Source organism: Biomphalaria glabrata, chromosome 1 (assembly GCF_947242115.1).
Source record: "Biomphalaria glabrata chromosome 1, xgBioGlab47.1, whole genome shotgun sequence".
NCBI classification, from domain to species: Eukaryota; Metazoa; Mollusca; class Gastropoda; family Planorbidae; genus Biomphalaria; species Biomphalaria glabrata.
In genome coordinates this window covers 31,171,114-31,184,285 of record NC_074711.1, presented here as the reverse complement: position 1 = coordinate 31,184,285, position 13,172 = coordinate 31,171,114, and the positions used below count along the sequence as shown (strand labels likewise).

At 38.8% G+C, this 13,172-nt stretch overlaps 2 protein-coding genes across 6 annotated transcripts in view; one reads left to right on the top strand and one right to left on the bottom strand.

Annotated features, from left to right (window-relative positions):
* Positions 1 to 13,172, bottom strand: part of LOC106070508 (uncharacterized) — a 43,133-nt gene that overhangs the window by 7,977 nt on the left and 21,984 nt on the right. For all 5 annotated transcript variants that reach the window (XM_056032343.1, XM_013230432.2, XM_013230430.2 and 2 more), the window contains exons 5-6: positions 4,422 to 4,670; positions 3,837 to 3,965 (exon numbers count right to left, since the gene is read on the bottom strand). In XM_056032343.1, the coding sequence (XP_055888318.1) occupies positions 3,837 to 3,965; positions 4,422 to 4,670 (378 nt within the window). The remainder of the gene's footprint in view (positions 1 to 3,836; positions 3,966 to 4,421; positions 4,671 to 13,172) is intronic.
* LOC106070509 (cilia- and flagella-associated protein 299-like) overlaps positions 1 to 13,172 on the top strand; it is a 29,199-nt gene that overhangs the window by 14,131 nt on the left and 1,896 nt on the right. Inside the window, exons 2-4 of the mRNA XM_056032391.1 lie at positions 7,925 to 8,074; positions 8,328 to 8,505; positions 9,851 to 9,977. Coding sequence (XP_055888366.1) covers positions 8,022 to 8,074; positions 8,328 to 8,505; positions 9,851 to 9,977 — 358 coding nt within the window. The 5' untranslated portion in view covers positions 7,925 to 8,021. The remainder of the gene's footprint in view (positions 1 to 7,924; positions 8,075 to 8,327; positions 8,506 to 9,850; positions 9,978 to 13,172) is intronic.

Genomic DNA, 13,172 nt, shown 5'->3' with positions numbered 1-13,172 from the left:
ACGGGCAGCAAATTGTTGTTTAATATTCAGAGTTTTGCAAAACTGTGCGAATTCATTTGATTTAAACTGGGTGCCTTGATCACTCAGTATTATGCGAGGGTAACCTGTTCTTGCAAATATTGCTGTTAGTGCGTCTCCGACATCTTCGGAAGAAATTCTTTTCAATGGTATTGCTTCTGGAAACCGTGTGCACATGTCTACAACAGTCAATATGTAGCGATGGCCTCTTCCGGATATTACTGGCATTGGTCCAATAATATCTACGGCTATCTTTTCAAATGGCATTTCACTTAAGTCTGTTGTTTGTATTGGAGCTTGCATATATGTTCCCTTTGCTCCATGTATTTGGCAAATATGGCAGGATTTTATGTAGGCCTTGACTTCTTGCGTAATTCTAGGCCAAAAAAATTCATTTAAGATTCTATTCAATGTTCTCTTTATTCCCATATGTCCGGCAAACGGGGTGTCATGTGCAAGCTTTAAAATTGTTTCTCTGTACTTCTTTGGAACAAGCAATTGTTGTGTCTTGCCTGCTTTCAGATGAATTTCTCTCACATAGACACCATCTTCGCCTATCTTGATTAACCCTCGTCTTGGTGAAGCTTCACTTTCTATGAGTTTTATTAGATCTGGATCATTTTTCTGTTCACTGACAAATTTTTCTGTTTTAATCTGTACTGGGTCTTGACTTTCTGTGGAGATTTCATTCGGGTTGTTCACTTGATTATGGCTTCTCATATCGCTATTTTCTGTTTCTGTATTTTCATTTTCATTGTTATAAGGAACTTGTATTTTATCGTTTGTATTTAGCACTTCTTCTGCTTTCTTCTGAGCTCTTGTAGTAACCATGGAACATTTCTGTGTGTATTTTTCTTTCCACTTGTTCAATTCTTCTACTGTGCAAGGTTTAGAGCCTTTGATACAGCCAATGATAAGACCAATGTTGTCAGGCTTATTGTCTAGTACTAAAGCCTCATGCCAACCACTGATGAACGGTGTGTGTATGTTGATACGTGCTACCAGATGTGTAGTTACTTGACCCGTGTAACCAACACAGTCTTGTCTTCTTCCGGTGTACTCTTGTGGGTTGACGTATTCTTTTGCGACTAAAATTGCCGTTGCACCTGTATCGTACAGTACGTTGGTCATTTGTTCTCCCACAAAGCCTGGGTATACCTGCAGTTTATTAGCGTGTTTGGCTGCAAATGCTCTATCTCTGGGTCTGTTGTTCCAAACTCTATTGCGTATGTTGTAGAAGCAAGTGTCTGTAATGTGGTTTGTTTTACCGCAAATTTGACATTGGAAACGAACCTTTTGCTGGTTACGTCGGTATTCTCGTTCCTTGTAGGTATATGTTGGGCTCTTATCTTCATCTTTCCCTCTTCTATATGTATATGTTGGGCTCTTAGCTGTGTCTTTCTTATATGTATATGTTGGGCTCCTATCTGCGTTCTCTCTTCGATCTCTATATGTTGGGCTCATTTCTTCATCTTTCTCTCTTCGATATCTATATGTTGGACTCATTTCTTCATCTTTCTCTCTTCGAGATCTATATTTTGGGCTTATGTTGATATCTTTTTCTCTTCTTCCTGTATATGGTGGGCTCTTGTCAGCGTTCTCTCTTCTATATAGAGGGCTTGGAGTCCGCATTCTTGCAGCGTTGTTCACCATACAAGCTGATGCCGCAGTTGGGTTCTCTCTAGCTAACACTTCCCTTGGGTGTGCGGCCTTATACTGCCTTAGTTGTGCTATCAGGCTGCTGATGGTCTTTGGCTCTCGCTCCGTGACGTATGTTTTCACATTATTATTGTAAGCTTCCATCACAGCGTCCATTATAATGTGTTCTCTGAGGGTTTCATATTTGTGATCCACTTTTGACAGGTCTACCCATCGATCGAAGTATATCGACATGTTGGTGACGAATATTTGTGGATCGTCGTTCGCCAGAGGTGTCGACTCTTTCAATCTCCTTCTGTATTCGTAACTTGTGGAGCCAAACTGTCTCAGCAACGCCTCCTTCACGGCCACGTACTCTTTTCTTTCTTCATCTCTCATTTGAAGACAGATGTTGATGGCTCTACCTTTTAAGCGCCCCATGAGGCTTCTTGCCCATTCTGTCTGTGGGAGGTTGCATGATGTTGCTATATCCTCAAATCTCAGTAGATATGAGTCAATGCATTCATTCTGGCTCTCGTCAAATGGAGACATTCTGTCTAATTGTTTGTATTTGTCAAAGTGTTCCTCCTTTTCATTTTGCTGTTCTTTGTCTTTCTTTTCTTTAAGTTTTAGTTCTAGTTGTAAGATTTCCTTCCTTCTACTATCTTCTTCTTTCTTTTTGGCTTCTTCCCTATTAAATCTCCTTTCTTCCCTTTCTTCCTCCTGTGTTATTTTTAGTGTAATGAACTTTTCAAGTTCTTCGCCTTGTAGGCCATTTTCCTTGCCCGCTTCTCTAAATATTTTATACATCGACATTTCCACTTACTTGTGCCTCGTCGTATCTCGTCGTGGTCGCCAGTTGTGAAGAAACAAGTCCTTTTACGTTTAAAGTATCTTTTAATTGTGGAACATTTTAACAAAACATATATACACGGCAACGTTATGTACAGATCTCCTGCTTCACTCGCTGACCTTTTTTAGTTGTGAAGAAACAAGTCCTTTTACGTTTAAAGTGTCTTTTTAATTGTGGAACATTTTAACAAAACATATATACACGGCAACGTTATGTACAGATCTCCTGCTTCACTCGCTGACCTTTTTCTCTCCCTCTCTTCTTGTTTACACACTAGTCACTTCCCCCAAGTCCCCTAACTCTCGATACTCAACACTTGACCGTGTGTCACGGTTGACCACACAGTAACCGTGTCACCACACAGACCAATATACAAGCTATATATTGACTTTGAAAACTGCGCTTACGTAATGCTTTACTATACTGCCTAAGTAAAGGAAAAAGTACAATACAGGTACACAACCCATTCGTAATGTGATAAGAAAACACTTCAATTCACAGGAAGACAGCCGTGAGATTGTTAAAAGAGTTGAGCCGAAGGCCCTTCAAACTCGAGGCGTGTAAGCCTACTTGAACAAACCGCTCTGTCAGGAAAAGGTCTAACCGGCCAAGCAAATGTCTATATAAAACACTGCTATTTCCAATGTGTCTGACACTCCGAGCGCATGGATTAGAATACATGGCCGAAGGCAGAGCGCACCTGGAACTCCCGCCATCTTGTTTTCTTTTACCAAGCTAACCGTACAGGTCTCGCCATTAGTGTAACGGCGCATGGATTATCGACAGGGACGTGGAAGCTCTCTTTCAACTCCGCACCGTGCAATGGGAAAGCTGTCGTATTCCCTTAGACACTCCCACAGGAGTCTTTGTTTTGCTATTCATTTAGCCTAATCACGTCCTCTAGCGAGTTGTTCCACGTTGAGGAAGAATCGCGTAGCCGGAAAAGAAGCACAACCAACTTGTAATGTGGTAAGAAATACTTCAATACACAGAAACACGGCCTACTTGTCATGTGGTCAGAAATACTTCAATACACAGAAACGCGGCCTACTTGTCATGTGGTCAGAAATACTTCAATACACAGAAACACGGCCTACTTGTCATGTGGTCAGAAAGACTTCAATACACAGAAACACGGCCTACTTGTCATGTGGTCAGAAATACTTCAATACACAGAAACACGGCCTACTTGTCATGTGGTCAGAAATACTTCAATACACAGAAACACGGCCTACTTGTCATGTGGTCAGAAATACTTCAATACACAGAAACACGGCCTACTTGTCATGTGGTCAGAAAGACTTCAATACACAGAAACACGGCCTACTTGTAATGTCACTTCTTTTGGTTTTAACTTCTTCATTTCCTCATCACACTCACTAACAATCTTCTGTAATGACTTCACGTTAAACTCCTGACCACTGGCTTTAAGCTGTGAGTCTCGGTAGAATTTCATCTGAAAAAAAAAAGTTTTAACATATCAACGTAATACTGTTATCAACTTAGCAACTTTTTGGGAGAAATACTTAGTGCCAGATTTATTCTAGATAATGTAATGTCATAAATTCAACAGAATTCGCTCCCTAACAATCTAAAATAGAACTATTTTCCTCAGTGCATTGCGCTAAATCAAAGGGTTTATATGACACATGTACCAATATGCATACAACGTAGCCATGACAACATGCTTGGGAGTCGAAGACACATAATATTTTCTTTTTAACAATTTAACTCGAACCAGAAGGCAGTAGAAGATTAATAAGACTTCATCAATTAGCCGCAAAAGGACGACTAAAAAATGGAGCCTCATTAAAAAGAATTACTTTTTTATATAGACCAGGGCATAAGTATTCTGCCTACAACACTATTCTTGCATCTGCGTAATTACATCTACATAATTACATTTACTTACTTGCATTTCTTTTTTCTTTTCTAACTCTGTGATGTCGTAACGAAGATACTGTGAATACGTCATGTCTGCTTCCACCCACATCAGCAACCCTTTGCATGCGTTCCTCAGGTTTTGACAAGCAGTTGGGAACATGATTGCTATGGGACTGTGGTCTATCCGCAGACGTTCTGCCATCTCCTTCATAGATATGTCGAAATGTTGGACGTGAAGAGTTTCTTTCTCAAATTTGTCGGCCATCAGTGTTATATTCTGTAATACAGAGACTAAATTATCATTAGAATGACTTTACGGTTCGATAGGGGGCACGGGTAAGCCAACAAGGAATATGAGCATTTTGTCCTGTGATCTACCAGAGCAAGCTCTACCAAACAGGAATTGCAGGTGGAGAGAATGAAAGCCCCCTTACGATCAGTGGGAGCACATTGTAGGAATACGGAGGAAGTTTTCGTGGGCTCGGCCATAAAACTGGTCGGAAAGGGAGAACATCGTGTGACTCAAAGAGCGTTCCTCCACACTAACAGGTGATTAAATAATCGTAGAGTTGATGGGGGACCTACAAATATACGAGTCGATGACGAGCTAATAGCTCGTTCCTTGTCCCTGTGTAAAATCATTCCCTTTGGTCAAAGGTCACAAATGAGCGCAAGTTCGACCCTTATGGACACTCCACAAAAGTGAGTCTGATTTATACGCTATTCTCAAAACAACTCGGAGAAATGAAGTCGGCATATCGTTTTGCTTGACAAGTTTTCGTGGTTACTTATTAGAACATTACGTTTCATACAATATGAGTTTATTCAAAAGATTTTTTAAATTTAAATTGAAGATATGCCAAGCACACCGTGCACACTTGTTTCAAAATCCTAAAAGTAATATACAAAAAGAATGGGGAAGAATTTAGCGACGTCTGAGCATCGGATTACTTGCAGGAGCATAATCTTTTCTGTACAAAATAGTTTTCAATGCTATTTCACTGCCAACTAGAACAGAACTGTGTTTTAAAGACTTTTACTAGTGATGCCTTCCTAGAACAAAAATTAGGTTAGCGTCCACTTTAGTCAGCTAAAGGGATCCGAGGTGAAGCCCCAGCGCCAAGTGTTTTATTGCCTTCTGGCTTCTACATATCAATACTTCTTCAAGTACGAAGAGCGCAGGTCAAGATAAATCAAGAATGAGTGAGACAGTCTGATACTGAAGTAAGAGAGACATGCGACACAGTAGAGCAGGTTTGTACGCAATGGGTTTAATTGTATAATCGTCCTGGTTTTCAGCGAGACGTCTTGTAGCTGGCCTGTTTTGTTCATGCAACAATTGTATGTCTTCCAGAAAAAAAAATATTGACCGTTAAGACGTTAGGAAAACATGTAGATTCTAGAATAGATTTAAATGCCTTCTTCAAAAGAATGTTTTGGATCTATCTTGCTGCAAACACCTCTAGTAAAAACAGTATGAAAGTCCTACTTCAAAATGTAACAACATCATTTAATGTAGTGATTTAATTTATTAAACATTGATTTTAAAAATATCTTTTTTTTAAAATTAATACTCGACAAGAAAACAAAAAATACTTTAAAAAAAAACAAAGCTTACATTAAGTGTAATTGCATCAATTAGCTTGTATCAGTCATGTAATTGCATGTACGATCAGCTTAGACATAATAAATCTGTCCAATTAGAAATATTTTTACTTATTGTTTTGTTTAGCTTTTAGCTTTCTCAATGCGCTTTGATCCTATCACTTGTCTGGACCAGTTGGGAAAAGGGGAGAGAATAAGGGGGTATCTTGGGGACTGTTTACAATTACATGATAGTTTTTTAAATGCATAAAAAAAATGTTCACTCAAGAGTCGTCATGGGGACTGATTCAGCTTATACCACAACATCTGTCAAGTACGATTTCTTTCCCCCTTTGAAGATACCAAACAAATAATTAATTACCAATAGTTAATTAAATAAGTGGTTAAATTTTTATTTATTGATTTTTGTGTTGTCAGGTAAAAGAAATAATTCAGCGAAATTTCAGCTTAATCCGAGATTTGGTGTGGGAGAAATAACGTGTACAAACTTGTACCATACAGACAGACAGTCAAAGTGAGTTGATATGAGCTCTGTTAAAAAATGGATCTACAGCTACAATGCAAGTTCTGGAAAAAAAAACATAACTTTTCTAGTTGGGGTTCGCAGGACACTACTGAACCAAAAAGTTTGGTCTACAGGGAGTAGCAGGGCAGTAATGGGTAAAAAAGGCTAATTCTGCCGTGGTTAGCAAGGCATTACTAGACCGACCAAAAAGCTGGATTCCAGAGTCCAAAAACTTGTGTTTTTTTTAACAGTGGAACTCGTGAGGGCGAAGTAAATCGTTAGATTTAATATAGCCGCACTGAGTATCAACAATGCATTGTACTGTGAATACATTGGTACAAAGGCAAATTTGATTTGGATGGGGGAGGGGGGGAAGGGACGAAACAGGAGTCAACAACAATGAACGCGAAGACGTCAAGGGAAGTGGCGCATTAGGCAGGAACATGTACAATCAATTAGAAGGGTAGCTATTTATTCATCCATAAAAACTTAAGATAATCACGTGACTATGCGGTAGGGAAAGAGAATAAAGTATACCAGGAGAACTAATGTAGGCCTTTAGTGGATCTAATTGTGTGTGTAGACTGTAGGCCTTCAGTGGATCTAATTGTGTGTGGAGACTGTAGGCCTTCAGTGGATCTAATTGTGTGTGCAGACTGTAGACATACAGTAGATATAATTGTGTGTGGAGAACTACTGAAGGCCTACAGCAGTGGCGTTGCTAGAATGGGGGGGGGGGTTTCCAAACTTGAAAATCCCACCGGGCCCGCACTTGAGGGGGGCCCGCTAATGAGTGTCCAAAATTGTTTTTACAATAAATATTACGCCATTATCTCATGTCATGATGTCCAATGTCAAAATGCAGGGGCTAATAGCACGACAAGCCCCCCAGGCCCCCAAATCCCTAGCTACGCCACTGGCCTACAGTAGATATAATTGTGTGTGTAGGCCTACAGTATGTCTAATAGAATCTAATTGTGTGTGTAGGCCAACAGTAGATCTAATAAAATCTAATTGTGTATGTGTAAGCGTACAGTAGATCTAATTGTGTGTGTATGTGTGTAGGCCTACTGTAGATCTAATTGTGTGTGGAGAACTGAAGAAGGCCAACAGTTGATATATGTGTGTGTGTATTTGAAGGGTTAATATAGTAAAGGTACAGAGATGAATTTAAAATATTACCTTAGCTCACATAATAGTGGACATTCATAAAGAATAATAAAACAGAATACTACAACATAAAATAACATTAACATTGACAGCGATTGAACGGGTAGGTCGATCAACACCCCTGCTTTTTGCCAGAAAAATGAAAAAGAAAACTTAATGGAAGCTTCGCGCCAAAAGCGAGAAACTTTAAATGTACGCTTTCTCGGCACACCACTTTGAACATGCATTGAATTCAAATTGTTTGTTTCCAGACTCAAAAGGCTGCACATTGTAAACATATTTCAAGTTGTAAAGCGATTTCAACAGATTTTGAATCGAGATCTACATCCCTTGAATAATAGTCTGGCCATGGATGAAGATTTTCTCGCACCTGGAGGAAAATGTATAGCAGACTTTACCACGTAAGATCCATTTTTCTATTTTTGTTTTCTTTCTTAAAGATATCTATTATCTATAATCTAGATCTCCCTTTTCACGTCTGGTTCAAAATACATTAATAACTTGACCAGAAAAACATAACAGAGTGATTTGATAAATGAACTCTTTCTAAAATTCATCCCCACCTAAAGTCGAAGATATGCAAAACAAAAGCCTATTACCACGACGATCTCATGACATTGAAACTCTGAAATAACTCGATGTATTTTCTAACAGCTACGAAGACTTTTTGTCTTCCCAAGTGACCAAGCTGGACTTGGACTACGTAGAGGACATTAATATAGCCAGGAAGCTGGTGGAACTTGGATACAGAGGCGCTCGGGAAGGATTTTCAGAGGAAGAGTTCAACGCAATGAAAGCTGCCATCGAAGTGCGGAAAGCGATTTTCAATGTGGTAAGTTAACTAATTATGTTTTACAACTATTTAGTGATTAATATCTTAGACTGAATATATCTGACTTGTCTAATAACATATTTTACGAGATATTCTGGCTTCATATGAGGCGCGGTGGCTGAGTGGTAAAGCCCTTGACTTCCGAACCAAGGGTCCTGGGTTCGAATCCTGGTGAAGCCTAGGATTTTAACTTTCGGGATCTTAGGGCGCCTCTGAGTCCACCCAGCTCTAAAATTAGTGAGGGAAAAATAAAGGCGTTTGATCGTTGTGCTGGCCACACGATACCCTCGTTAACCGTGAGCCATAGAAACAGATGATCCTTTACATCATCTGCCCCATAGATCACAAGGTCTGAAAGGGGAAATTTCGGGCTTCAAAACGAACTGAGAGTGATGTGAATCACATGAAATCACACATCTAGCGACTAGCACTCAGCTCTACCTAGCAACACCTCCCCAGCTACATTCAAAGGACCAAGACAAAGAGTTATCATAAATGGTAGTAACAATAATATATAAAAATAATAAAGTCTTATGCTTATCTCAATTTGGCATATGGGCGCTGTGAGAACAATAGAAACTAGTCAGGTTGTTGATTTGAATAGGAACAACTTGAAAACCACTTTATCTGTTCTTTCTCTTGGGTTATTCTATGACCACAATTGAGCCAAAATACACTGAAATTCACGAGCAAAACGCTTATTACAAAGCTGATATCAACTCACTCTGTCTGGTACAAATCTTGTACATGTTAGTTCTCCCATTTCCCCTTCGCAGATCAAGTTGAAACTTTGCACAAGTTTTCATTGTCGAAAATTACTTAACCTATGGTAATCATTTTTTTAATAACCTATAGAAAAGGAGAGATAAGTCTTGCAGTATTAAGAGATGAGAGTAATTATGCCGTCCTTTCTTTTATATAAGTATTTATTATATTTCGTTTATTTTAAATACCTGATTATGTTTTGTTTTTATGAAGATTTATGTTTCTAGGATTTCATAGGTAATATGTAGTTAAATTTATGAAATAAAAATTTTGTTAATGAAAAGTCTTACTGCAACACTTTTAAACGAACTGAATTAATTATTAAAAAATTCTTTCTTTCTTTTATTTTACAAAATGTAGTTTCCTGTGGTTAATTCCCTAATCAAGAAGGTGACAGTTTAGAAGATGTTTGTCTAATCAACGGCTAAGGAAATTCAGTTTAGCACACTAGTGAGCAAATGGTATTAATATAATCAGTTTTTACTCAATGACAAGTGAACAAAGTTATCTCCAGTCTTTCACTTGATCGTGTATTGTAATATAGATCTCTTAGGTTCTATTATTATCACTTCAACTCTAGAAAACTCTGTTAAGTGCTGGCAGAGAGTATGAGAGCTCCATGCTGAGAGCCATGCAAATGAGAGAAGAGGGGAATAGGACAGGGAAAAGTGCCTCCATTTTTTTCATCCGAGACAGAAATGAAAAAGGTAAAAAAAAAAGGTGTTTTTTTTTTATTAAAGTGACAAATATTAAATAATAAAAGTATTAAAAAGAATATATAAAAATCTTAGGTTACAATGAATTAAAATAAAGGATGTCTGCTTGGTCGTGCGGTATGCGCTTGGAACTGTCGTCTCGGTGGTTCGGAGTTCGAATCCTACCTGCTGTTAACCCTTGCCGCAAGGACTAGGACGTAATCATCTTCCTTTCTGAACGAACAAAATCAAAAATCAAATGAAACATTTCAACACATTGCTATTTATCTTCTCAGAAAGTAGATCTATTAAAATAGAGATATATAGCGACACAATGTCTAACAGTTTTTTAATAAGCCAACTTAAACATTACGTTTTTTATATGGTCAAAGCCTAGGCATGCTACCCTGCCTCATAGTGGCGCCCGGGTGGAAACGATCGTAGGAGGAAACGATTAGGCTAAAGACAAAACAAGACTCCCGAGTGGGTGCCTAAGGGGGTGCGAGAGCATCCTCATTGCACTGGGCGGAGTTGTAAAAAAGCTCCCACAAATTTGTCACAATCCTGGCACTGTTCCTCAAGGGGCCGTTACATAAATGGCGTGTCCCGCACGGTTAGCCTGGAATAGAAAAGGAAAATGGCGTGGGTCTTGGTGTACGCGGCCTCTTGCCGTGAGTCTGACCCACCCGCCAGACAGAACAGTGTACACTGTTCTCTTTCATGCCAGTGAGAAGGAACTCTTGTTCACTTTTGATGGCCTAGAGTTCCAAGAGCCGAAGGCTCAACTCTACCTGACAGTTTCAAGAAGAAGAAGAATATGGTCAAAGTGTTTCGATGTTTACTTATAGTTTCTAGACATTGATGTCACACAAAATGTTAGAATAACCAAAGTTTGTTACAAAGGAATATTAACCCATTTCACGGACAGCAAAAATTGGTCTGTTTGTTGGGAGTTAGTGTGTGCCGTATGGCACTAGCGGATCCAGAACTTTGGAGTGGGGGGGGCGAATTTTTTCCAAACCCTAACCCTAACGCCCAGTAAACCCTAACCCTATGCATAAACGTGTGTACAGAACACACATACACATACACACACACACACACACACACACATATATATATATATATATATATATATATATATATATATATATATATATATATATATATATATATATATATATATATATATATATATGAGAATTTTAAAAAGCAGCATTTCTCAACCTTCGGCGAAAAAGTGGGGCAACGCTATAAGGTTCCCTAGTGGGGTTTGGGGCAAAGCCCCGACGACAAAAGCGTTTTCTTGCATTTTTCACTGCAGAAACACATTCTCCTGACATTAAAAGCTTATTATTCATCAATGGAGTTCGGGGCGAAGCCCCGACGACAAAAGCGTTTTCTTGCATTCTTCACTGCAGAAACGCATTCTCCTGACATCTACAGCTCATCATTCATCAATGACGTTCGGGGCGAAGCCCCGACGACAAAAGCATTATCTTGTATTCTACACTGCAGAAACGCATTCTCCTGACATCTAAAGCTCATCATTCATTAATGAAGTTCGGGGCGAAGCCCCGACGACAAAAGCATTTTCTTCTACTTTTCACTGCAGCAACGCATTCTCCTGACATCTACGCTTATTATTCATCAATGGAGTTCGGGGCGAAGCCCCGTCGACAAAAGCGTTTTCTTGCATTCTTCACTGCAGAAGCGCATTTTCCTGACATCTACAGCTCATTATTCGTCAATGGAGTTCGGGGCTAAGCCCGAAAGGACAAAAGCGTTTTCTTGCATTCTTCACTTCAGAAACGCATTTTCCTGACATCTACAGCTCATTATTCATCAATGGAGTTCGGGGCGAAGCCCCGACGCCAAAAGCGTTTTCTGGCATTTTTCACTGCAGAAACGCATTCTCCTGACCTAAAGCTCATTATTCATACTATTAAAAAAAGGATCTTTTGAATAATATTGTACTTGAAAGATATTCTAATATGAATTTATAGGCCCTTAATACATTGCAAATAAAACCGATTTGTTCCTTGAAAAGATAAGATACCCCACATATTTAGATTTTGGCTTTGAGGATCGCCGCCGAAAAAATAAATAATAAATAATATTCAATAACATTGTAGTATAAGTTGTGAGTTTAGTCCCAAATTTATTTAACTAGAAAAATATCCGATTGAGTAAAGGTTGGGAAAAGGCGACTATAAATGTATTTTTTTCGGTTTAGAACTCATCTCAATCATGATTCTTATAGTGAAAAATTTCATTTGAATTCTAACTTTTCCAATGCAAAGTCTTTCTTAAAATAATTATGATAAATTCATGTGAAATTACATAAACTCTGGAAATGGGTGGGGCGGTAGAATGAAAACGATTAATCCTCGCTCCTTTAATAATTTCTGCTAAAGATTGCATTTGGCATTAAAGAATAAAAAAAAAAAAGTAGGGCGACTCGATATAAGAATTTAATTTATAGTGTATATAAATTATATTAGTGGTGGATTTTTTTACATTTTGTAATTTCTAAACTATAATACTAAAAGAAAAAGTATTGGTTTGTCCGATGGGGGAAATGCAATTGCATATATCGCCCTTCCCACCTGGTGCAACCCTTTTTCATTTAAATTTACTAATGATACAATTTGAGATTAGAGTATGGTACGACATAATATACAATGGGTTCACATATCAATACGTAGTTTATATTATATAGATATTCAACTAATTTTGTTCACAAACTATGATTCTGCACAAAAATAGGACCGCCCCCCCCCCCCATTCAGAGGGCTAGAGTGGGAAGGGCAGTACATGCAATCGCCCTCCCCCCCCCCAACCCCACCGAATCGACCAAGATAAAGAAAGGGAGCGACATAATATAAAATTTATAGATTAATTCAACTAATTTTGTTCACAAACTATGATTTCTCCATAAAAGTAGGACCGCCCCCCCCACTCAAATGGTTTAGGTGGGAAGGGCAGTAGAGGTATTCGCCCCCCCCCCACCCCCAAACGGTAAACAGGGAACGACATAATATAAAGATCGGTTAAAATATCAATAACAAGTTTTAATCATATAGATATTTAATTGATTCTGTTAGCAAGCTGGGATTTCTACAAGTAAATTGGACCGCCCCCCCCACTCGAAAGTGTATGGGGGGGGCGGGATTGATACCATTGCCCCCTCCCGACCCCACCAAA